This window comes from Wyeomyia smithii, chromosome 3 (assembly GCF_029784165.1).
Source record: "Wyeomyia smithii strain HCP4-BCI-WySm-NY-G18 chromosome 3, ASM2978416v1, whole genome shotgun sequence".
Classification (NCBI taxonomy): Eukaryota; Metazoa; Arthropoda; class Insecta; order Diptera; family Culicidae; genus Wyeomyia; species Wyeomyia smithii.
The window spans coordinates 272,963,449-272,989,747 of record NC_073696.1 but is presented as its reverse complement, the minus strand read 5'-3'; the positions used below and the strand labels follow the sequence as shown (position 1 = coordinate 272,989,747).

Below are 26,299 nucleotides of genomic sequence, written 5' to 3'. Positions count from 1 at the left end.
TAGAGAAATAACTTAGAACTTTTGTCATGATAGAAGGCAAAAAAGAATATTTACAGGGCATTGATAGACGGTAAAAGAGGACACATCCAAAACACCCTATCGTAAGCTGAGACATTGGACGACAACTGTAAATTATCACACTTGTCAATTTTCGATCGGTGTTTCTTGTTTTGTTGTGTGAAAATGTTGGAATTCAAGCCAAACAAGCATAGCGCGTTAGGTTTGTCTTTGAAAGCATGTGATTTGCTTTTGATGAGAAAGTTTAACATAAGCCTTCATTAGAAAACGATATGAACCGCAAAAAAACGCTTATTATAATCGCATGTGAATCGTATATTAAAATCGTTCTACCTGATTGTAACAAATAGTAAAGTGTGCAGTTGTTTAGTGCATGTACCCCTTCTGATAATTCTTACGAGCGTTTCCCCCTATCAGCGCTATGAAAAAAAAGCTGTGGTAAACAAAATATACAATCGTTTGTAAACTTTTATTTTTGACAGGTTTCATGCTTTTCATTGGGTTTCAGAATAAATAATATATTCAATGACATTATGAATTTCAGTAGGAAAAATAAAATTTTCAAATATTTGCTAACTTTGTCACTGGCAAAAGCGAAATGCATGGGAAGTTTTCCCACTCACAATTTCGCCCTCCAACGGCCAAATTACATTCTAGGGGGGGAGTTACCCACCGGTTCAAAACGCTGATATAGACAAAAAAAATACTTCCGTACTTAAAATAAAAGCGACTGTTGCAATTGCAACGATTGCAGTCAACGATCAAATTACAATAAACGTAAAACCGAAGACAATATGCCAAAAAACGACCAAGGCGTAAAGCGATCAGCTTTCGGTGATTTGACAAATGACGCCGCCTTATTTCGCTAGACGCAGATTTCATATGATTGTACTCTTCGAGGTGACTAAGAAGACACCTATTACAGACCTGACGAGACTGTTTGACATAACTGGCTATAAAATAACGATTTCTATGAAAAATGTTGTGACACATTCGTTTCTTGCAGTAAAATTGACATTAGTGGCAGCAATGACTCCAACGACAATAAAAATAGCAGCTACAGAATCTTCCACCACAACGCAGCTTCGCCAGCGGACGCCACCTAAAACGTTCCAATAATTGTGGGACGTTTCAAGTCAACTTTTTTTAAACTTGCTCTAAACTTTTGTATCAAAAAAGATGTCCGTGTGAAAAAAACCTTAAAACACCTGCTGCTTGTTGCTGCTGCTAAGCTTGGACCGTTCTAGTACCTTTCTGGCTTACTAGGTATATAATTCTGTCGTCCTTGCTAGGGAAAGCAAACATAAAGTGAGCAACCAGAGGTCGAATTTTGCGTTTTAACTAGGCTTGAAAATTTTAACAGTACTTTAGTGCGAATAATAAAATTATTACTGTTTTGCATTTGAGCGGATGCATAGATGATTTTCCAATCGATTGCTTCAACAACAACAACAAAATCCGTTGAAAACTAACCGACTTCAAAGCATTTGAAATTTGACATATTTGTTCCTTTTTCCGTTCTAAGTTTTTCATTTTACATCTTTATGCAGCCGAGCTTCCTGAGAGACGTTGCCCCAAGTCAAAAATCTGCAGCTGAGACACGTCGAAGAAATTTCGTGACATATGGTTGTTATGAAAATTTTTTTGTATGTGCTATCGGAGGTGAAACCGTTACAGATGTCTTCTGCTAACGCAAATGATGCGTTCGTGCCACGGCCACGATATAATAAAGACTGGTCAAAGTGATAGATAGAATAATAAAAAAACTCGACACGAATCCTATGATGCCTGTAAGATAGGAAAAAGTCAATCCTCAATTTGTCCAAACTACTCAAACAAATAAATTTATTCGCTTTAGTATTTCCAATACGGTACAGCTAAAGTGTCACATTTGAAGCAACTCTTCACTTTATTTCGGATGCATCATTAAAACATTTTAAACTTTATTCTTCTTTAAGAATTTTTCGTAGCACAGCAGGGTTGTATGAATTTTTCGAAATTATTTCAATAGCAAAAGCATTATCAACTAACCCGCATTTTCTGTTGCTTGGAGCCAAAAAATATTCCATTTCGTATACATTTGGTCCAAAGTCCAATAAAAATCAATGTCATATTTAATTAAAATCGATTGAAACATTCTGTATTCGGTCATTCATGCTCTAGTTCCTTCAGTTTCTCTATTTATTGGGTCTCCTATCCATAGGTTAATTGGTTTGCCGGTTCAATGGATTGGACACTAACATATCTGTTTATTCGAATTTAATTATTCTGTCTATTCTACCGACTTCGTATGCATTCGACTTCTCAACACTGTGATGTTTAATCCATTTGGCTTTCCCTCTCTCATCCATTTGATTTTCAAGTATGTTCAGTTTCCTAACCGCTTGCTTTCTATCGAAAACACGCGAAATTTACGTAATAGCTTCAACAGTTATGCGATATAACGGTCATATTTTCAAAAGTGGTTGATGATGATCATGTGCTAAAAACGAGGACTTTACATTGTGCGAAGATAATGCAGATATTATAATTTTTCCAACTATTCCATTAAACCACTTCAATGGCTACAATTTACACTACCATTAATTCCACATGCGAAAGATAATGAAAATAACACGCATCCTCTCAAGGCAGTTGTCGTTACAAAAGTAAAATCTCCACCGCTCATCATCATCACTCCTAACGTCCGCATTTTATTGTTTCGGTAATTTGCCATGTTCGTAATTAGAAAAGGAGTTTTTCATTACCACGAGCTTCCATATCTCCCACTTCGACACCTGAAGAGGACGACGACCACCCAACAAACCCCCCCACGGACAGCATCCGAGCGGCAGATGCTGCACCAACACAACCAAACTGACTGTCATCGGTTTATCCTAGCTCTCGCTTTCTCTCTTCATTCAACACTCCCGCGCTCGCATTCTCACCGGTTTGTTTGCTGTAGTCGTGAGCTGTGTGTAATCGCACCGATTCTCTTTTCATGCTAAGGCGGAATGTCCTGTGGCGGTGGCGGTTTGATGATTGTATGGGTTTCAGCCTTCTGAACCCGAAGGGATCAACATTTGCGTTGTAAGACCAACATCAACCGGGTGCGTTGGTGTGTTGGTGTGTTAGTGTGGCCCTTCCCGATTGTTCACATCACATCCCGCGATTGTGTAGTAAAATTGAGATGAAACTAGGAAGATTTTCTTTTTTCTCTTTCCCTTGCTGCCAGCGCCAAGGATCGCAACTGCGGAACACAGTGATTCAGGCGAAAAATTATGTAATTTGAATGCTTACTTTAGCATCCGGAAGGGAAAATTTCTGCTTCCTTCCCTTGAATTTTCATTAATAATTAATGACTGGGTGGGTGCACAAACTGTGGGGCCTTACCTCAACATAGATGGTGCTGTTGGGGTTGAAGGTGTCATTTACCCGGTGCAGGGTGATGTTGATATGCGGCACCGAGTGCAGCAGCTCGACCAGGAATGAAGGTGTTGGTTGCTCCATGATGGCAGCTATAAGCTAGCTCACTTGCGCCGGATCGGATCCGAAAACGAAAAAATGACCGGATTTGACAGGCCAACAAGCGGTTCGGTGTACTTCCGGCTTTGGGGATGCTGTGACACTCGGTCCGGTCGCTCACTTTTCTTCCTTCACAGTTCACAGGACCGCTGTCACAACATGGATGCTTCTCCCCAAACTTCGGACCTTTTTCGGGACAATTTTTCTACACATGCAAATACTCAACACTGGCCATGCCCTGCCGCCGCCGGAGAAGAGTACACAATTTTACACATTGATTTTTCACCAGACACCACCGGAGACGCTTGGAACACTTTACTTTCTTCACTTCCTACTCCCATGTGGCAGAGGATAATTTTCACTCCGTTTCGGTTCAATCCTTGGCACACGCACTTCACTCGCGATTTCCACCCGAGCAGGAGAGCAACATCATACACTGCCAGGGGTTAAGAAGCTCCTTGTCACAGGGGCCAATTCTCGAGAATAGTGGCCCTTTAATCAATACACACGCACACACCCCACAATGCTAAGGACCTTATTAACTCCAAATCGACTGAAGCTCAAAGCATCTTTCTCAAAACTTGAATACACTCGTGGTTTATCGTGGCCACCACTGAACTGACCAACGTTGGCTCCTTAAATCCTCGCAAAAAAAAAATCAAAACACACACCCTGCTGCTGCTCACTAGAATAATGGTGCAGCGGCACCCTCGATTTTTCTTTTCTGCCTGCCGACAAGATTAATTTTCTTAGCGTTTTGATTCGCAAAATTTTCACCACTGCTCGGAACCGCTTTCTATCGAGTCGAACACAGACATTTTCAATGCGATCTGTCACACTTTCCTTCACTACTGGGATGCTCTAGCGTGGCCGCCTGGGGAGACTTCAAGCTTCTACAGATTTGCCAACTCCAAGTGGTCACAGAATTATGACGCAGTCACCACGGCACGGGTCGCACTCCGCGCACTCACGTTTCACTCTGACGAGTTCAACTTCCAATCTGCTCTAGGCTGCTGCTGCTGGACTGCTGAGCTTCTTTCTTCATTTCGATTTGCAGTCTATGCTCTCATGCGTAGAGCAAGAGAGCGCGATCCGAAGAAAATTGCGAGAGCGAGTTTAATGTTGCCAGCAACTGATGCTTGTCTTCTAACTACACTTGAATTTAGCTACTGTTTATATTTACTTCTTCTGGCAATCCTGCACTTGTATTTCAGAGAAAACAAGCATGAATAAAATCCAAACAAGAGAGCAAAACTTCAATCTGTGTCCGTTTTATGCTGTTAGACACTCACACAACCACAGCCAGAATCAGCATATCCACTGCTAGCAAAGTTGGTCACCACGGAAAAAACGAGGCCTGCTTGAAGTCCAATAGGATTTTTATGTTTAGCTTCCGATTGGAAATTACTAACAACAACAAATCGTCTCCTCACTGGCACACAGCGTGAAAATCCATCGACGGACCCCAAAAAACCGAACCGAATGGGACCACGACACCGATAGAACTAACTCCGCGCTGTGCGATCGATTGTTTCTTGTATTCTCTCTACCAAAGCTGTACAAGCTCTCATGCACATTTATCATCATCAGGTTCGAACTCAAAACCATGCAAACTTGTCATGTTTGTCAACATGGGGTTTTGTAGCAACCGTACGTTAATATTGGTGTAGCGTCGCCCGCAAGCATTGGCCCCCTTTTGGCTGCCGAAGGCACCTACACTAGGCCCCGAGTCGAACTAGACGACGACGACGCGGTTATTGACGTCACACGTTGCACACTCACACACGTACAGGCGCGCGCGTGCACGCTCCGGACTGAGAGTGACTTGTTCTGGATGCGCAATGAAAAGTGAAAAAAAAACGTGAGAGGGATACATCGGTCTGCAGTGTGCAGTGAGAGCTCGAATGCAAGTGCTTCGAGCAGTGTTTGGTGCTTGATTCGATAGAGGGCTCTCGATCGAAAAGCACAAGTGGAGCAATAAGTTACTTGGTTGATGGTTTCACCGGCAGGTGAAAAATCACTTCGTGGATAAAGTTATATGTGAAAACCTTTTTTTAATTGAACTGTTCCTATCCTCATCTGTGACTAGAGAAAGATGTCTTCCTCTCCGTTTTATTTAAAGTAATTTTGTTTGTATTGTACTATTCTGTGAGCGAATCGGTTTAGAGAACGAGGTCTCAGTTCTTCGTATAACCACTAGCCACCCAACAGATGCATCTAGAGAAGTTTTATCCACAAAAATATCATTAACTGCTCAAAAATATCTGGAATTTTAAACTAGACATCTACACAGTTTTGAGGAGAACGTACAACTTAATTACTGATAACACTTTCTCAGATTGAGTCTTTACATATGTAATAGTTATATGTTTTAACAAAGTTCAAATCGTTTTGTAGAAGTAGTTCTTAGAATACTTAATCAAGCTCCCAATAAAAAAATTATAGCCTGAGACTAACATACAATAATTGTTTTACCACCTGCCAGCCGAATCCTATTTACGTCACAACCGAACTCAATGAACGTCTTGAAAAACAAAAATTTCGAATGTTTACCTCGAAACAATTAACTTCTTTTGGTTGATATTGTATGTACACCAAAACGTTTACACCTGGCACCCCATCAGCAATGTGGTAGATTACTGCGAAATTAAGAAAGTGCTTGTCTACAAAATGCATTGAATTGATACGGTATGAAAAAATTAACACAAAGGTGCGATTCATTAGCAGTACCTACAGCATTAGAAGATGTGTCACTCAAATCCCCTAGTAAGCGGCTGCTCTTACGGGGTTATATCTACCAAATGCTCAAAAAAGCAAGGCTTTTTTCATGATTTCTTTACAGGACATTTGAGATGTAAGGTATATAAATAATATATCATTGGATTGAGCAACTTGTAAGTATTGTCCCAGCCTCAGCAGCGAGCGCTGTAGGGACTCCCTGAACAACAGCCTCAGGGTCGGCTTACTTTGCCGCCAAAATGGCTGCTCCTAATCGGCGTCCTCAGTCACCGGCGAAGGGTCCAATGGGATTCTCGGCGTACACGTGTTTAATCCAAAACAGCGGGGTTCTGGGAAATAAGCGTTGCTTTTTTTAGCCTGATTGGCTAACTGGTGACGAGGCAATTGTTACGGGACAAGGAGAGTGCCTTACCTGCTGTTCACTATAGCCACACACTTTTTATTGTCTCCTTAGAGTTTGTCTTCTTGGTTTCTAATTTTCCGCAGGTCGTGACCGTTCAATTCGCAATCTGGTTACTGAGTAAGTGTAATGGCTACAGCAGGTCATTCCTCCTTGCCCTAAGACGTTGGCCTCGTCTAAATTTTCGCGCCAATAATCGTAGCCGCGCTTTTTCCCCATCTGTCATTTATATTTTCGCCTGCTCTATATTGGGTGCTGGTGTCTGGAAAACCGATGGGTGGTGGGCTGCGTGCTTTAGGGTGCGGTGGACTAACTCTGGCCTATCTGTGCAGGTGCGTGGGGGTGTGACAGCAACTCACCCCAAACCCTTCCTGTAGATCTTGCATTGCATTTCCAATGCCAGAGGTACATAACTCTCAGCAGTTCCTACCACCTTCATTGCTTAACTGCCCATAATTCAAAAATTGGCTAATATGCCATAGGCATCAAATCGAGAAAAACGCATTTGAAAGTTTTTTGTCGGTTCAACATATTTTGACTGTTCATGACAACTTTTTGCCTTTCTCCTAGAAAGGTATAGCAATCACTTGCAAAACCGAAAGTATAAAAGTGCTCCAAAGGGTCGAATGGCACATATCACTCGACTCAGCTCGACGAGCTGAGCATTTTCTGTATGTGTGTGTGTGTGTGTGTGTGTGTGTGTGTGTGTGTGTATGTGTGTGTGTATGTGCAGTTTTTTATTCTTACTCACTTTTCTCAGAGATGGCTGGACCGATTTTCATGAAATTAATTGCAAATGAAAGGTCTTGTTGTCCCATAAGACCCTATTCAATTTCATTGTAATCGGATTTTTAGTTTCGAGGTTATGTATCAAATAGTAAAAATCATAAAACATCATTATCTCAAAAACTACACAACCGATTTGAACAAAATTGGTCTCGAAAGAACGGGCTACCTGGAAAACCCTTAAGTTTTGAATTTTATAAAGATTGAACATGTGGTTCAGAAGTTATTTAAAGAAACGTGTTCTGGAAAGTGTTTAATCTCACTCATGTTTCTCAGAGATGGCTGTAGCGATTTTCATAAAATCAGTGTCAAATGGAAGGTCTAGTTGCCTCATAAAACCCTATTGATTTGTTTTGCAATCGGACTATTACTTTGCCTGTTATGTTTGAAAATGTGAAATCCAGCTATGCAAAGGAACATATTCCGATGACTACTTGGACTCACTCATTTTCTCAGAGATGGCTAACCCGATTTCCACAAAATTAGTGTCAAATGAATGGTCTAGCGGCCTCAGAAGACCCTATATTATACTGTAATATACCCTATATTTACTGTAATCGAACTGTAACTTTATCTGTAATGTACCGACTTGTGAAAATCACGAAACTTCATTATCTCAGAAACTACACAACCGATTTGATCAATATTGATATCAGATGAGCGGGCTAGTTAAGGGTTAACTGATGAATTATGATTGAACACGTGGTTTCAAAGTTTGGCTGCCCTATACGTTCCCATTTCATTTGATTATAATCGAACTTAAGCAACTGTTATGTATTAAATTGTTAACAATACAAGCAAAGTCTATTATCGCAAAGAGTACATGACTTATTTTAACATTACTAGTGTCATACGAACGAGTCATCTCTCAAACTCACAAATAACAAACTTCATAACAATTTGATATGTGGCTCAAAAGTTATGGAAAGAAAAGAAATTCAAAGACTATTTAAAACTATACCTGCTTTGATCGATATATGTGGCCCTAACATAATTTAAGTGTGGTATCGTACTATTTGAACGTTTCAAATTCATTGATTCCTTGCGATGTCTACAAATGCTTAACTAATCGGCCATAGGATATGATCAAAGTCAAATAACAACTCGTTTGAAATGATTGGTTTTAATCGAAATGACAACATCCTGTGTTGACTGTTGGCTTGTGTACATCGCTTTAATTCTAAATATATTTATATTGAGTGGTATTCGGTCATTTTCAGCAGATTTTCTGGCATCAATCTGACTCTGGAAATACCCATATTGGAAGGTATTTAGTTATTTAGGTTGTTTTCCAAAAAATAAAGTGGTCGTCTTTAAATTCAAAATGGTGTCCAGGGTCAATGTTTGGTTTCCACGCATCATCACGTTTACGGAAATATCCATATTGAGTATTATTCGGCCATTTCCCACTGTTGCCTAGAAGTTGCCATTTAGCAATTCAAAATGGTGCCTGAGGACAATTGTTAGCTCCTTGCATCATTCTGGTTCCAGAGATACTCATATTGGATAGTATTTTAGGCTGTTTTTCACAAACCGGTAGTCGCCATCTTGTATTTCAAAATGGTATTTAGGGGGGTGATATTTGGTCACTTTGGACTGTTTTTCAGAAGCCGAAAGTCGTCATTTTGGACTTTAAAATTGCCTGTGAAATCAATTTCTGTCATCTGGGCGTAATTCTGGCTCCGAAAACATTCATATTGAATGGTATTTGGTCATTTCCGGCTGTTTGCCAGACACCGGAAGTCACCATCTTGAAATTCAAGACTGTGTCTGTGATCAATTTTTAGCTTCTGTGCATCTTTCTGGTTCCAGAAATACTAATATTTAATGGGAATCGTCCATTTCAGGCTGTTTTCCATAAACCGGAAGTTGCCATCTTACAATTCAAAATGTTGTCTGAAGTCGATTTGTGGCTCCAGTGCATCATTACGGTTCCGGAAATACCCATATTGGGTGGTATTTGGTTTTGCGCTGGTTTTCCGACACCGGAAGTCGCCATTTTGGATTTCATAATGGCATTTGGAGACAATTTCTGGATTTTGAACGGCATACTGCTTAAAGAAAAACTCATATTGGGTGGTATTTGGTCGTTATCAGCTGATTTCAGGGAAGTCCGACACCGACACCGGAAGTCGCCATCTTAGAATTTAAAATGCTATCTGTGGTCGATTTTAGCTCCTGTGTGTTATTCTAGATCCGGATATTATTATATTGGGTGGCAATCGGCCATTTTTTGCTGTTTTCGAGAAACCGGAAGTTGCCATCTTACAATCCAAAATGTTGTCTGAGGTCGATTATGGAACATATTTGTTACCACTGAAAACATTCACCTACCAAATTTGGTTGTATTTTCTTCATTGGTTCTTGAACTGTGCGAAATTTGTGTTTCATTTTTATTGGACCTCTCCTTTATAGAAGAGGGATTCGGGTGTCAAACCATTATGTACATATTTGTTACCACCAAAAACATTTACCTGCCAACTTTTGTTCCATTTGGTTGATTAGTTCTCGAGATGTGCACAAATTCGTGTTTCATCCAACTATTATGGACACATTAGTTACCCCTAAAACACCCACATACCAAATTCGGTTTCATTTGCTTGGTTTGTTCTTGAGTTGTGTAGAAATTTATGTTTCATTTGTATGGGACCCCTCCCTTCCAGAAGAGGGAGGGATCTCAAACTATCATAGGAACCTTTATCGGCACCAAAAACCCCTACATAGAAATTTTCACGTCGATCGGTTCGGTAGATTACGAGCCTATATGGATCAGACAGACAGGCAGACCGGACTGCATTTTTATATGTAAAGATTACAACATCAATATTTTAGAACCTAAAGAGTGAATATACATTTATTGGATTGAAGCGTTCATGTCAATCTGTTTTTACAAATAAAAAATTGAATGAGGAAGGCTGGGTCTAGGTGGATCAATTTTAGTTTTTATTGAGTATATCACCCTTTATATATGCTGGAACCTTGCCGTTGACTTGAAACAGGGAAATCTGTAGAAAAATTCCATCCGCCACGTATTTTTAACACAGTAGCCGTTTTTTTTTTCAATTATAAATGAAAGGTCAGTTGACAAAACGGTGTGCAATTTGGCTAATATCCATACGATGTGAATTATATCGTACTCGTTGGTGATGAAAATGGTTTTAAATTTAATAAAACAACACGGAAGCACAAGTGAGGATGAAAAGGACGACGAGACAATTGTTACGTGCAGCAATATAATAATATAACGAAAATATTATTATTCATGGTTTTTTTTTTTTTTTTTTAAAGGGGGGATTTGTTAGTAGCTTAAGAATTTATGATAAATATTAGTAAATAATGAGTATGTGTGTCCAATCACAAATGGTGACTTCTCAACACTGTTAGAAATTTGTAATTTTAATTGTTAGGATTTGTTTACTTTCGCAATTAGGACTTATCATTCGTAGGGATTTAAACCTACTTGTCAGAAAAGGGGAAGTAAACTTACAACTAACTTAATTGCTAACTTATTGGCTATAAAGATAAAGGCTTATCGTAGCAATTGAGGATTGCAACGATTTTTGTCGAAAATTGTTAATAATTTTATTTGATATAGCTTCTAATGGTTCAACACCAGTAAGTCTATGTAATTCAAGTGTACCAAACCAAGGAGGACGCTTCAAAATCATTTTCAGAATTTTATTCTGAATCCTTTGGAGCGTTTTCTTCCTTGTTGAACAGCAACTTGACCAGATCGGTACAGCATAAAGCATTGCTGGTCTAAAAATTTGTTTGTAAATCAAAAGTTTGTTCTTTAAACAAAGTTTAGAATTCCTGTTAATGAGAGGATATAAACATCTCGTATATTTGATGCACTTGGCTTGTATACTCTCAATGTGCTCTTTGAAAATAAGTTTTTTATCATAATTTAGTCCCAAGTACTTAACCTTGTCGGACCAACTTAAAATAACCCCATTCATCTTGACAACGTGATTCTTGTTTGGCTTGAGGAAAGAAGCCCTAGGCTTATGCGGAAAAATTATCATTTGAGTTTTAGAAGCATTGGGAGAGATTTTCCACTTTTGCAAGTAGGAAGAAAAAATATCTAAACTTTTCTGCAATTGACTGCATATGACACGAAGGCTTTTTCCTTTTACGGAAATGCTTGTGTCATCGCAGAACAATGACTTTGTGCATCCTGGAGGCAAATCAGGAAGATCTGAAGTGAATATGTTGTACAGGACTGGACCCAAGACTGAACCTTGAGGTACACCTGCTCTGACAGGAAATCTATCAGATTTTGAATTCTGATAGACAACCTGCAGAGTTCGATCAGTAAGATAATTTTTTAAAATTTTGATTAGGAAAATTGGAAAATTAAAAGTTTGCAATTTCGCAATTAAACCTTTATGCCAAACACTGTCGAATGCTTTTTCTATGTCTAAAAGAGCAGCTCCAGTGGAATAACCTTCAGATTTGTTAGCTCGTATCATATTAGTAACTCTGAGCAATTGATGAGTTGTGGAATGCCCATGGCGAAATCCAAACTGTTCATTTGCAAAAATTGAATTTTCGTTGATGTGTGACATCATTCTGTTAAGAATAATTCTCTCAAACAGTTTACTTATTGAAGAAAGCAAACTGATTGGTCGATAACTTGAAACTTCAGCTGGGTTCTTATCCGGTTTTAAAATGGGAGTAATTTTTGCATTTTTCCATAATTTGGGAAAATATGCGATTTTGAAGCAACAATTGAAAATTTTCACTAAAAATTCCATTGTGCTCTCAGGGAGATGTTTGATTAGTATATTAAAGATTCCATCGTCACCAGGTGCTTTCATATTTTTGAAATTTTTAATAATTGATTCAATCTCATTCAAGTTAGTTTCAATTATTTCTGCAGGTGAAAAATTCTGGGAAGAAATTAAATCAAATTGACGTGTGACTTCATTTTCAATTGGACTCACAAAATTCAAATTTGAGTTATGAACACTCTCAAACTGCTGAGCAAGTCTTTGAGCCTTTTGTTCATTGGATACAAGAAAACGTTCACCATCTTTTAAAACTGGAATAGGCTTTGAAGGTTTCTTAAGAATCTTCGACAGCTTCCAAAATGGTTTTGAATATGGTTTCAATTTTTCAACTTTAGTCTCAAAATTTTGATTTCTCAGAAGAGTAAATCTATGTTTAATCTCTTTCTGTAAATCTTTATAAATAGTTTTAAAAACAGGGTCACGAGAACGTTGATATTGACGTCTGCGGACATTTTTCAAACGAATTAGAAGTTGAAGATTTTCGTCAATTATTGGTGAATCAAATTTCACTTGAGCCTTTGGAACAGAATAATTCCTGGCATCAACAATTGCACATTTTAATGCTTCCAAAGCGGAATCAATATTCACTTCGTTTTGCAAATCAAGCTAATTATTGAAATTTCTCTCAATATGAGTTTTGTATCTTTCCCAATTAGCCTTGTTATAATTAAAAACAGAGCTCATAGGGTTTAAAACTGATTCATGTGATAAAGAAAAAGTTATTGGAAGATGGTCAGAATCAAAGTCAGCATATGTGATCAAATCACTACATACATGACTTTGATCTGTTAGCACCAAATCAATCGTTGAAGGGTTTCTTACAGAAGAAAAGCATGTAGGACTATTCGGAGACAAAATAGAATAGTATCCTGAAGAACAATCATTGAATAAAATTTTGCCATTGGAATTACTTTGAGAATTATTCCATGAACGATGTTTAGCTTTAAAATCGCCGATTATGAAAAATTTCGAACGATTTCTGGTGAGTTTTTGTAAATCACCTTTAAAATAATTTTTGAGCTCGCGTGTGCATTGAAATGGTGAATATGCTGCGGCAATAAATAAAATCCCAAGTTCAGTTTGAACTTCAATTCCCAAAGTCTCAATAACTTTCGTCTCAAGATGGGGAAGAGCACGATGTTTGATTCGGCGATGAATAACAATTGCAACTCCACCGCCGGAACCCTGAATCCTATCATATCTATGAACCACGTAATTGGGATCATATTTTAATTTTATGTTAGGTTTCAAAAATGTTTCAGTAATAATTGCAATATGCACATTATTTACTGTTAAAAAATTAAAAAGCTCATTCTCATTGGCCTTCAATGAGCGAGCATTCCAATTTAATATTTTAATTGTTTTATTTAAAATCATTGCTAAATTTTAAATTAGAAACAATTTTAATAGTAAAATTTGTGCCTATTTGAATGGCTTCAAACATTGATTTTGCCTACCACATGGCGTTCATAAGATCGAACATTGCCTGTTGCAAAAAAGAAAGTTTACCTGCCGTAATAGGCCCCAGGCAGTTGACATTAGAAAAAATATTTTCGGCAGCAATATTAGCTGGAGTAATAGGTGTACAATTATTTTCTAGCGTGTTTTGCTTACCCATATTAACGGTCATTTTCGAACTACCAACACTAGGCGGTATAATGTTCGAACTACCTGTAACCTGTGCATAAGTTAAACGGGTATGCAGAGGAGTAGGTAAACTATGAGTCACTGGTACGCTTGGAGAATTTTGTTTTGAAGTTGGTGTTAATTGAGAAATTGAATTTTGTTTACCTTGCTTAACAATTGCTTAACGGCCTGGGCATTGATAAAAATTTGACATATGGTTGCCGTTACAATTCGCACAGCGAAAATTTTTACTCTCTTTCACAGGACATGTGTCCTTTTTGTGAGAAGAGTCTCCACAATTAAGACATTTTTGATCCATGTTACAGAATTTGGAACCATGGCCCTAACGTTGGCAAGTACGGCATTGGGTGATATCACATCTGTTCAACTGAAGAACCAAAAACGAGACAAAATCTCTTTATTTTAAGTATCGACATCTAGCGGTGGAGAGCACGCATTTTACACTCGAAATTTCATTACGCTTATATTCCATTCATTCAACAAAAGGACTGTATGAGCTCTCGCCGCTTTTTCATCGAGAGAATCCTTTGTTCTCCCCGGTACTGGTATAGCGAGGGTGCCTTTTCATGACAAACGTACAGTACCACCCGCATGCGTGCAACGGTTTTTATGTAGATATATTTTTAATGAATTTCATTGTTGCCCAAGTTGAAAACTGAATATCTTGACTAACGACAATCAATTTTTACATTGTACCTAATGAAGTAAGCAGTGATTGTACAGCGCGTCTGATATGCATTTCTAGCTAGGTATAAAAAACGGTACGAGAAATAAATATTGTCGTTGATCGAGAAATTCGGTTTCCAAGTCCAAGGAAAATATTCAACTAACAGGTTAAAATAGTTTTAGCAGTCGTGAGGTGTACGACTCAAGAAAATTTGTTAGACAATGTTTGAATGGTTGAAAGATTTTTAGTGTAATTTGTTTCATTGACGTTGATTGTGAATTGTTACTGAATTTCCACTTTAAAGATCTCTTGAATGCGATCTGTCTTAGCTTGATTTTGATAGATTCAACTATTCAAGATCACCTTTTGCCTGGCCTGGAAAAAAAAAAATTGTATTTTGGTACATGTTCAAACTATTGGAGCGAACTGTACGAACGATGCACTGTAAAATCAATGTAGGTTGGAACAGCAAAATATGAATGCGAAAGCTTGGGCGCCGATTTGCTGCAGAGTTTTGTTCGAAGTTGCATATCTGTTCTGTGGTGATATGCTTTTCACCTCCGCCATACTTCCTATAAATTTCCCACTTTACACGCACATTATACAAAGCATGTGCTTTTTCAAAAAATTTTAAGTTGTTAACCTCATTGCGGTTAAAATGAATTAAATAATTAACAAGGGAAATTCTAGTTCTCTGACTGTTTTCGCCTCGTGATTTTTGTTTCATTAGAATTACTTGGGTAGGGGCTATGCCAAGTAATTCTGTTAAAGTAAGTTTGATCTCATCAACGGTTCAAGACAACCTTGAACGGCTTGGCGTTCTTGGTGTCATATGTAAAAAATTTGTACATCTTGTCAGTTAAATACTGAACAAGACGATCACGACCCTTTACTGAGTCGGCTTATAAGCGGCATTCACCTCTACGGCCAATTTGATAGGTAACTTTAACGTCAGAAACAAACGTTGAAAGTTCCTTTTTGAATATATTAAATTCAGAAGAAATAGTTACCACAATAGGTGGAACTTTCTCCTTTTTTAAAGATTTTATATTTTGTATAGTTTCATTATTAATAACTTCCATTTCACCAGCTTCTTGCTCAGGCAAAATATCAAAAGGATTGTCACTACAGACACTCGAAGTGTCAGAAAGAGATGCCTCTCTTTTCCTCCCCACAGCGATGCGAGGTTTCTTTTTCCGTCCAGCCATTTCAGGTGATACGAAAAAAGTTAAAACAAATGTTAAATTCAAAATTAGGTAGTCTTGAGAAAGACTGATGGGAAATAATTTTCAGGTAGTCTTTAAAAGACACACTGACAAAACACAAACTTTGAAGCTATAGGCAGTCAAAGACCAGTCCACAAGCAACCGAAAAAACGTCTGATCTGTAGGACAGTTCAAGACGCACTGATTATTCATGGTAATCTCACAATCCACTTTCCTATTTTTTCTGATCAAATCTATAATGAAATCTGAATCTTCTCTTTATTAATATTACTCCTAATCAAAGAGCTAAATATCATTTTTTAAATGTAAAGATTTATGACAGAAGGAAACAGTCACATGTTTTGATCATTGGGTTTCGCAGTACAACAAATAAATTCTTGTAGCATCAAATATTCTTCGTGAAAAAGTCAAATTTGATGCAAGGGCCTTACGATCGCTCACCTGTCGCCAGTAACCACCAAACTACAACACACTTTCGGAAGTTAGAAGAAACACAGTTCAGTAATAATACACTGGTTCGTGAATATGCCACAGGTTCATTTTGGATATTGGATATTAGCTAAATTCTAAATTATTTTGGATATTAGCCAAAATTGTTTCACGTTTGCTGCCTTCCCAAATGCATTTTTTGACAATCGGCTCCCGTAGGGAACTTGTTTAGGGTGTGTACCATCACGAGAAACTGTTATCTCGATTTTGGTAAAAATGGCATATTAGCCAATTTTTGAATTATGGGCAGTTAAGCTAGCAATGCTTACAAACTCTTGCAGAGAAGAAAAAATATTTTTATTGCTATTTTCGTTACAAAATGGTGGATGTGCAGTGATTGCCGTGAACCGTTTTTTTTTTAAAGTTGTTCCGCGGCGACCAGTAGAAGTCGTGCCCAACTCCACCTATAACCAAAACATTATCTACATAAGTGTCGCTAGTGAAGTACACATGATTATATTTTTAGAATTTTTTTCGCAAAATGGCAACGGTTTGAAAAAAAAGTTCTGTTTCGGAAAAAAAATCGACTTTGATTGTTCATAACTTTAGTTGTTGTTAATCAATCGCTTAAATCATGTGTACTTCACTAGATAATCTAATGAAGAAGCTACAGGTAAATTTTCAAGTCAATCGGATGTAAACTTTTTCAGTTCTACTGCTCGCCGATTTTGAAAACATGGTTTTGAGAAAAACGCGTTTAAAGTTTCAAAATGCTATATATCTTGAAAATCGCAATAACAAAGCCCCTAATATTTTTTTTTACCTTCAGTCAGCTATCCCTGCGCCGTAAAATTGTCCTTCCTGGGTTTTATTTTCCACTTCTTCCTTTTTGTCATCTGATGTATGGCTGCGCCTAGCCTCTTTCGCGATGTCGGACATGCGATGCTTAGCGACTTTGATACAGTTGGCGCCCGATCCCACGCAAAACTCAAGCTTATCACTCATACTTAAGTACTTTTGAATATAACTCACGGTAAAAGTTTTTCTATACTCAAACAAAGAATTTACACAACGAGAACGGCTGATCGACTAAACAAATGGAATTTGTGAGTAAACACGTTCTGTAGAGACGCTATAACGGTCGAAATTTGATGCAGAGACCTCTATACTTCAAACTTGAAACACGATAACGATCGTAGGTAACTTCTGCTAATTTACAAAGCCTCGAAATAAAAAGGAAAACGAGCATCGCCAAATTAAACGAAAAATGTGATTTTGGGGTATAAAAGTTGTTCGGTAAAAATTGACTTAAACGAACTTTGAGTTTAGATCTGTACTTGGGCGATGAAGATTTTGATTCTTGGACAGTTTCGGCATGATTTAGGCCAATGAAAAAATTAATAGCGAAAAAATTTTTTTATAGGTAGACATAACCCCTAAAGGCCCAAATACACACACGGCGCAATGGCACCTTTTCCATACAAAATAGAAGGCGTGATCGCTATCCCGCCTTCCGTTTTGTATGGAGAAGGCGTCATTACGCCGTGTGTGTATTTAGGCCTTTACTCTCCCAAAAACGATCCACGACGGCGACTCCGTTGTAACGTGGTCCAAATAAAGAAGCATACAAAATTTTTTCTAACTGCCAATAATAAACGAGTAATTAAAGAGGAAAAGTGACTTCCGATGAGGCGCTAATGTCCACATAATTGTAACAATATTTTCAGGTGTTGAATCTGGACAATTCTGTTCTGTATCTTATTTAAAAGTCTTAAGGACTTCGTACGAATCAGTCAAGCGCGAGGAGTTGTGTCAAATTACTTAACATCTCTAGAAGTGTTGGAAAGTCATTATGATTGACTCGAAACAGTTAGCTGATAATTCATTATAAAATATTTAGGTAGCAAGCAAAACCTCCCTATTAAAACCAGCATTAATAAAATTTAACTTGGCCTTGTTCAATATATTCGAATATTAGTTTACGAGTATTAATCTTTCCCATTCCTTTCGTATATTATATGAGAGCAGTGGCGTAGCCAGGGACGAGGGGGAGTTGATAACTAAGCTTTTGAACTTTTTTAATGTTATGGCTCTGCATTACTTTTTTGTTAGGGTGCTAATAGAATGTATGGGAGAAAATTTACCTACGAATTTCATTTAACAGTATTTAACCCTACTGCATCCTCTTTTGTTTGCAGGTTTGTGGCGAAATGTGTTTGTCTGTTTAGGATCATTTTCACCACTTTCTTGTCTTTCCTTGTTCATTTATGATACAAGGTATGTTTTTGATAATCAAATTTAAAAAAAAAAATGTCATTGGGGGGGGGGGGGTGTAGTTGTTATAAAGCTACTTCAAAAACTACTTCATTAAAGATGTTTCCTTATTTCACTGCTATGCGGCCGTCATTGTTTCTCCCGCGAAACAAGGTGTCTAGTATCAGAACTCTATTTCGGTAAAGGAATACAGAGAAAATATACAATTTCCAACTACGCAACAGAAGGCTACTTCGAATGTCTGTCTGTGCATTTTGTGGCTATACCTGGTTCTGGGAATGGAATTTCCCATGGACGATGAAACTGGAATTTTAATGGGGACTTTTTTTGGAAGACAAATCATTTGATACCTACCGCTAAACAAAATTCGGAAAGTCGATTTCCATTGGCACCTCAAGCATAGCTCATGGTGAAAAATTTGACAAGTGAAAAAGCGTAAAAACGTAAAGCTTACTAACAGTGCACTACACTTGAGTAAGATTTGAGTTTGCATCCTGCATAACAACAATTGTATAGAAACAGTTGAAACGAGGCCAATTTACGAGTTTACACTTCAGGTAAAAAGAAAATTGGCCGGAACTGACAGAATATAAACGCGCTGAAGTCAAGTTTTCGCTCGCTGCTGCTTTTTTCAAAAGTGTGCTAGCATACTAGCATGCGTAAAAAAAGTAAAAAATGAAGAAGAGATCCACAAACTACGATTTTGCTGAATTGAATTTGTAATTTACAATGAACATTTTGTATAAGATTTTCACTTCGCTTGGAACTCTGGAACATGGCTTTACTGGTTATGTCATACGATAAAAAACAATTTTAATGTTGTTCTCGAATTGACCATGGACTTTATTTATTCAAACATGACGTGCATTGAAAACACTTCAATATTCTAAAAATTCGCATATTTTATCACATTGCACGACGATAAAATGCTATATAAACGAGTTCTCAGAGGTGATGGGCAGCCTTGTTAACGACAAATCAGAAGAGAAAAAAAAACATTTCTTTATCGTTTTCGATCTGAAATGTTTTGGAAAATGGTAACATTCCGTTTCATCTAGTCACCCTATTTCGGAACTGGTCACTCCAAGTACTTCAACTGTGCTTAAAATTGCAAGGATTGATCTTTATCGTTGGGGTGACCAGCTCCGAATTAGAGTTGCAAAAAAATGTTATTCTCAAAAATTCATAACTTGGAAACCAGTTGATCTTTTGTCGATGTTTTCAGATTTAATTACAGGTAATTATTCCTAGTTTTAGGAAAAAAAAAATTATAAAATTATTTCAAATCGAATTTACTCAAACAAAAAAAATACAATTTTTTTATAATTTTCTCCATATATAGAGTCAAATGCATCTTTCAAAATGAACTGTTTTTATATTTTTTTTAAAAAGAGTGATAAATAATTGAAAAAGGTTCATGTTTTGATGGAAAAAATAAATAACTTTGAATAAGATAGAGCTTTTTCCAAATCCAGAATTGGAAAATGCTCTAAAAGTCTTCCGTAGACAGTCTTGATATGAAACTGAAACAAAAAAGTTAGAATAGGAACCATTTTTTTTTCGATACAAATCGCTTATTTTTAAAGTTTCTATTTTCTACAAAGTTGTTCAAAATTATCGAGGCAATAATATTGTTGGATAGCCTTTTTCTTCATCTCCAAGATAAAAAAAATTAAACTTCTGATTGCGCGAAAATTCTGGTCACCCTATTTTTTAATGAAATGAAAATATGCGCTTCATCATATGTAACAACTTTACAGAAGAAAGTTTTTTTTTTCTAGAATATTACTATCGAACTCTAGATCCACATTTCAGACCATTTCGCATTGGTGTTGACACCCGATATTATTTTTAAGTCTATTCAATTCATTGCAAATCGCCATTTGCATATGACGCGGGATGATTCTCGTTTTTTTGTTATTCCTAGCAGTAGGGTCATTCCATCTCAATTATACAAGGAAATGCATCGACAATATCGGATTTCAACTAAAATTTGAGATTCGCTGTATTTTGGGTAGAAAATCCAAAGTTGGACCCCTCAGCCGATGGAGCTCTTCTCGCTTTTAGCGAGTTTCGAAAAGAAACCTTTTCAGTTTGTAGGTATCTTGGGCTCCTGAACAGCTACAAGTGATCTTGATATTTCATCACAGACAAACAGAGGTATCACTCCGTACAAAGTTATAAGAAAATTATGGTTCCTACTAACTCGTGCGACACCTTCTGGACATTCCGCGAAAGATAAATTTGCGGCCTTTCTGCTGTTTTGGCGGCACGGCGCGCGACGACTGTCAACTGAGTTGAAATTTTGGGGTACGTCTGTTAGTCTTTGATTTCATTTTGAGGGATTTCAAATATATAATCGAACTACGTAGTTTATTGTGTCTACAGTGTTGCCAACATTGCGTTTTTTACGTCAAACTACGTCTCTCAGGAAATTCGGCTACATAAAGGTGTGAAATAAAAATTTAAATCGGAAAAAGGCAAAAGGCAACTCGCCAAATTCACACTCGATTTTCTCACGCTTTTTTCGTTTTTATCACGCCTCTATGTTGCACAAAGTGTATTCCAAACAACATTTTCATTTGTGCCTTGTGCCCTTGCATGTGTACAATTTTATAAACTCAATTTATTTGATCAATTTTCTGGAGCAACCTTATGACATATGACGTTTGGAACGTTGACGTTGGAACAAAACTTACGTATTATCCGAGCAGTTGAGAAAGAAGATACAGTTTAGTGCTCATAGAACATTGATTTGAAAATTATAAAATCTCATTCTGTGCCGAACACGCATCAGTATCGGACGTGTGATCGGTGATCGCTCCGATAGAATATAAAACAAAAGACGTGTGAACAAATGTTGGCATTGTTTGCCTGGTCGAGTGAAATAAATCCGGGTTCAAGGTCGCGCCTTTGTGCAACTGTTTCGCATCGTGACTACCAGCTGGTGCGTAAGCCGATTTGGCTGCTGGCTGAATTGTGCAACAGCAGTGGACGAGACACAAAAGAGGAAAAGGAAGAAGCCATCAGTTGACAGTGAGTTGTATCGCTGTGTGGAGTGATCTCACACCTGGCTCGCTGCTGGTGGCTGTTTGGTGCTGCTGTATTGGTGCTGCTGGCTGTAACGGCTGCAACTTCGAACGATCGGACAACCAACCTTACTGGAAGGGAGAAGTAAAAAGGTACGTGCTCTTGTCGGCGCTAGTGCGCTAGACTTAGCGCGATGGATGTAGATCCCTCGCCTCCCGCGCCACCATCCCCGAGCCCCTCTGACCCTGACCCTTCTGTTACCCCCTCCCCTGTTCATTCTTCAGTCCCCCCTCGCCCCAGGCTTTACCCAGACGGAGCCCAGGGCAGCTATACTGTCTATTTTCGGCCAAAGGCGGGACCGAAATCGAAACAGTTGAACCTCTTGCAGATTAGAAAAAAAAAGCTTAGACCCTAAACTAACTTTTGGGAAAGAAAAATCCGAGGTGCATTGAAATTGCATAATATTCCGATTCTGACACGGCGCACATAGGGGTATTTGAGGTCAAAAGTTGGAATAAATTGCAAAAATCAAAATTATTATTGAACCTCCATAGTCAACTCCACCAGATTCGTAGATAGTGGGGGTATCCCGTGACAACTGTTTTACTAGAATTTGTTTTGTTTTTGCTCCATTAGAGTTGTCAAAATACAAACTAAAAGCTTCAAAATTATTTTTTTCAATGTTCTGGACGTTTCTACGCACAAACAATCTCATTTTTAGGAAGGTATGAGTTTCCTGAAACACGTCCAGAAAAAAAAGTTGCGCATGTTTGCGCATTTATGAAATATAATGATTTTATTACCGTCAATATATTATAATTTCATGCGAATTAACTAATAAACAGTTCAAAACCCCTTTTTTGCAATTTGTAGACGTAAAACGTCCGAAAAATACTGATAAGTGATTTTCGAATAAAATAGCAAGAGGAATGCAGATAAAATATAACTTTTGACCGAAAGTGTTGCTAGATGTATTATTTTTGTTTTTTTTTTTTTTACTAAATTTGCATTTTCTGGTATTAATTGAAGCTAATTCTATTTCAAACTTGATAGTTTCATCGTGTTCCTCATAAAATTTCAAAAATCAATCTTATGATATAACAAGAAATATTACAGTTTTAAATTTCTCATTTTCCACTAAACAATTAGATTTATTTGAAAATGTCTGTGAATTTTTTTCCTTAAATTCTCTACTAAACTTGCTTCATTTAAATTGCAATCTCTAAAACTAAAGCATAGAAAGAGTTTGCATCGAAAAACGAACTGCAGAGCGATTTCATTGATTTGATCTGATTAAACCTTTTAATTTAATTAAAAAGCAATGATGTTCGTCACGTTTTATAGAGTGAAAAACATCAAAATACGCTTAAAACAGCACTACCTTTAAACAATTTTACTTCCAAAATATTATTTTTTTATATATACTCGGATATGCAAAGATAGTATCTAGATTGTATTTCTCCGTAACGTTAGGTCATATGTCTAGAAAAGTTTTTTTCACCAAATGTGGCCCTAAATCACTCGCCGCAATATTCCCAACAAGGAACCTACCACGTTGTATGAGAAAAGTTATGTATCACTGATAGGTAGATATTATTTATAGCTTAATTATTTTATTCATATTAAAGACATATTGAAGACAAAACTGACGAAATACTATAAATAAAAACTTTAGCGTATTTACGCATGAAAATATTTTTTTCAAACTTTTCACCTAAAATACCCCTATGTGCGGCGTACCTAGTAGAAAATGACTAGGATGTTCCTAACTAAAAAGCAGCGGATAGTAAAAAATGGCGGCAGCGGACAGCGTCAGCTACAGTACTAGTGGTAGCGGCGTCAGCATTGGATGCAGCGGCACTGCCTCTATTGAAGTAGCTTTTGTGCGGTAGCGGTAGCTGTAGTAGCAGTGCCAGTTGCAGCGGTAAAGCAGTGCCAGCTGCAGCGGTAAAGGTGGCTTTCGCTGGTAGAAAGCTGCCTTTTTGCGGTAGCGGCAGCATCAGCAGTAGGTACATCGGCCGGCACTTTCTCCAATGAAAAGTTGCCGTATTTTGACAACACACAAACGTTTAGGGTTGCTGACAAATCGATGTTATCTGAATGTCACTGTCGGCAATAGCACAGAATTGCGATCAGCATTATATCCGATATTTAGTTAAGAACAAAATGTCGGTTGTGTTGAAACGCAGATTACAATTGATCTGATTGGTCACTTAATAATTGCTTTCCCTAACACATAATTTTATACCTAGTAAACCGGCAATGTTCCATTTGGGCTATATAAGAACCTACGTCTGCTTCGTCATTTTACTAGTGGATGGCGACTAGGACTGTTCTATCTAATCTAGCAGTAGGTGCATTGGCCTGTACTTTCTCCAGTAAAAAATTCTGCCGTATTTTGGTAAAAGAACAGACGTTCTTGGGATGCCACCAATCAAAGCCTGTCGGACGTCAAATTTTTCGCGTGTAAACAGCTTTTCAAATTGTTATCAAAAGAATGCTTTATTCCTACTGTTGAAAATAGCATAGAGAGGAGATCAGCATCATATCCGATATCAAGATGATTCAATTTTCGAGAAAAAACTGAAAACCAATCAGGGCAAAAATTTTTAAACTAAGTGCGAATCTTTTATAAACGGTTCATTAGCGCTAAAACGGATTTTTCAGCATAAGAGACTAGTGTGAGACCTTTATTGTTTGGTTTCATATCCGATCCAATACTTTTTTCACAAGGATTCCAGAGTTGCATCACTTTCGTTGCACTTTTTTATGCTGAATACTGAAAAATATCAGAGCGGTTACCAGTAGTGGTAGTGATGGTAGCAGCATCAGCGGTAGATGCAGCGGCATTTGTGAATAAAGTTGAGTTTTTAATGATTGTTGTACGCTCTTGTAGTACACGTAAATCGAGGTCGGAATATTAACTTATTGGAACTTTTTTGAAGTAGAATACTTCTCTCAGGAAGTTCGGCTACATAGGGATGTGAAATGAAAATCTGAAAACGAAAAAAGTGAAAAATATGTCCAATTTCAAATGCCAATAAATCGATTAATATTCGATGAATTTCCTTCGTTCTTGCAGCAATGGATTGGAAAATCTTCTAAGATTCTTTCCAAATGAAGGTAATTGTAATTTTATGATTCAAACTATTGTTCTATTGAAAATAGTCAAGCCTTGTCAAAACCAAAAATTCGACCTCTGATTGGTCGTTATATGATTGCTAATGGCGGACAGTGCACGCCGCCCATTTTGACGTTTCCTGTAGGTCGGGTAATTTTTTAATCGCAGTAACGGAGTGAAAAACATAAAAATTCTGCAACGTAGCATAGCAACTTTCATAAACAGTTTGATTCAGTTTCAGTTGTTTATTTTGATCCGCTCATGCGCACGACAAAATTCAAATAATAAAACGCCCATTGTTTGTTGAAGTTGCTATGCTACATTACGATGTTGTTATATTTTATGCTACGTTACTGTGATTGAAAAATCCCTGACCTACAGAAAACGTCAAAATGGGCTGCGGGCACTGTCCGCCATTACCGCTCGTGGAAAGCTGGATAAGAGCCTGTTCCAGCCGAAACCGCTAATAATAGTTCTAGACAGCGACAACAGCAGTCCTCCCTTAGCAGCAGCAGTAGCAGTGCAGTGTATACCAAATCCGATTTCAAATAGAAAAGTTCGGCACGTTCTGCTCACGATGCTGAGTCTGTTTTAGAAAATTCACAACACTGCATTAACAAGGATGTAACGTCTGGAAGAAGACGGTTAAAGTTGGACATCATAGCAGAATTTCGACCTTCAGAATCATGTCTACCATCGGCAATATCAAACACGCAACAATCTGCTTCCATGCGACACGGGGACGGAAACATTTTCTTCCAAGTCGCACAACGTGACACAATACATGTTAATTTGTTGCCTTAATGAGTGCTCTATCGACAGAATGTCCACAAGAAATCATTTTTGTACATCTGTGTTACGAAACTGAGGAAAAACTATAGTAACTGAAAATTGAGGGGGGGCATATCAAACGATCGCTCTGAACCAGAATGAAAAAGATGTATTTTTCGTACATCAGTATTACGACATACGAAATAATATTTTTCAAATGTTGTAGAATGGTATAACTGGAAAAAATTAAGTCACATCTATTTTTCCAGCTGTATCATCCCACTACGTTCGAAAAATTTATTATGTCGGAGCGGATATCGCACGATATCTGACCATGAAGCATTTATGCAATAATTGAATGAAAATTGCAATTACAGCAATCAGCCTTTTTCAAGGCTACTAAATGTATTTGGAAGAGCATAATGAATGGTTATTAAAAATGACTGACACGCAAGCAGCCGGGTTATCTTTCTTGTAGAAGTATTCTACTTCACCCTGCGGTCGTGGCTTTGCACACAACCCCCCTGTGTTTTTTTTTTTTTCAAACATCTAAAAAACTGTAGCATCTAGAAGGAAACAATGTTGAACAACTTTGTAGAACACACAAATAGTAAGAATTGAATAATTATCATAATCACTCTACGAAATTAACTGAAGCGTTCGTTCTTTTCAGAATCTTCATCGCTTGAGCTTTTTCCGATTACAAAACACTTCAAAACGTTGGCCAGATTACTGATCACAGCAGGCCTTTTTCCGATTTAAAATGTTCTATCGTCTATTATTTATTATTGATTTGGCATTTTGCATAAGTACATGGCCTGATTTATAAAGTATTTCCAATCCACTCGGTTATTGGCTACTTATCCTTAATCCCTGGGACACCGTGTAGACTCC

General features: G+C 37.6%; 1 protein-coding gene across 2 annotated transcripts in view; it reads right to left on the bottom strand.

Annotated features, from left to right (window-relative positions):
• The window catches only part of LOC129732401 (protein tweety-2-like), a 236,879-nt gene extending 231,813 nt beyond the window's left edge, over positions 1 to 5,066 (bottom strand). Inside the window, exon 1 of one of the 2 annotated variants that reach the window (XM_055693252.1) lies at positions 3,391 to 5,066. In XM_055693252.1, coding sequence (XP_055549227.1) covers positions 3,391 to 3,507 — 117 coding nt within the window. In that variant the 5' untranslated portion in view covers positions 3,508 to 5,066. The remainder of the gene's footprint in view (positions 1 to 3,390) is intronic. The other variant, XM_055693253.1, reaches the window with a different exon arrangement.
• Between the last annotated feature and the right edge of the window lie 21,233 nt (positions 5,067 to 26,299).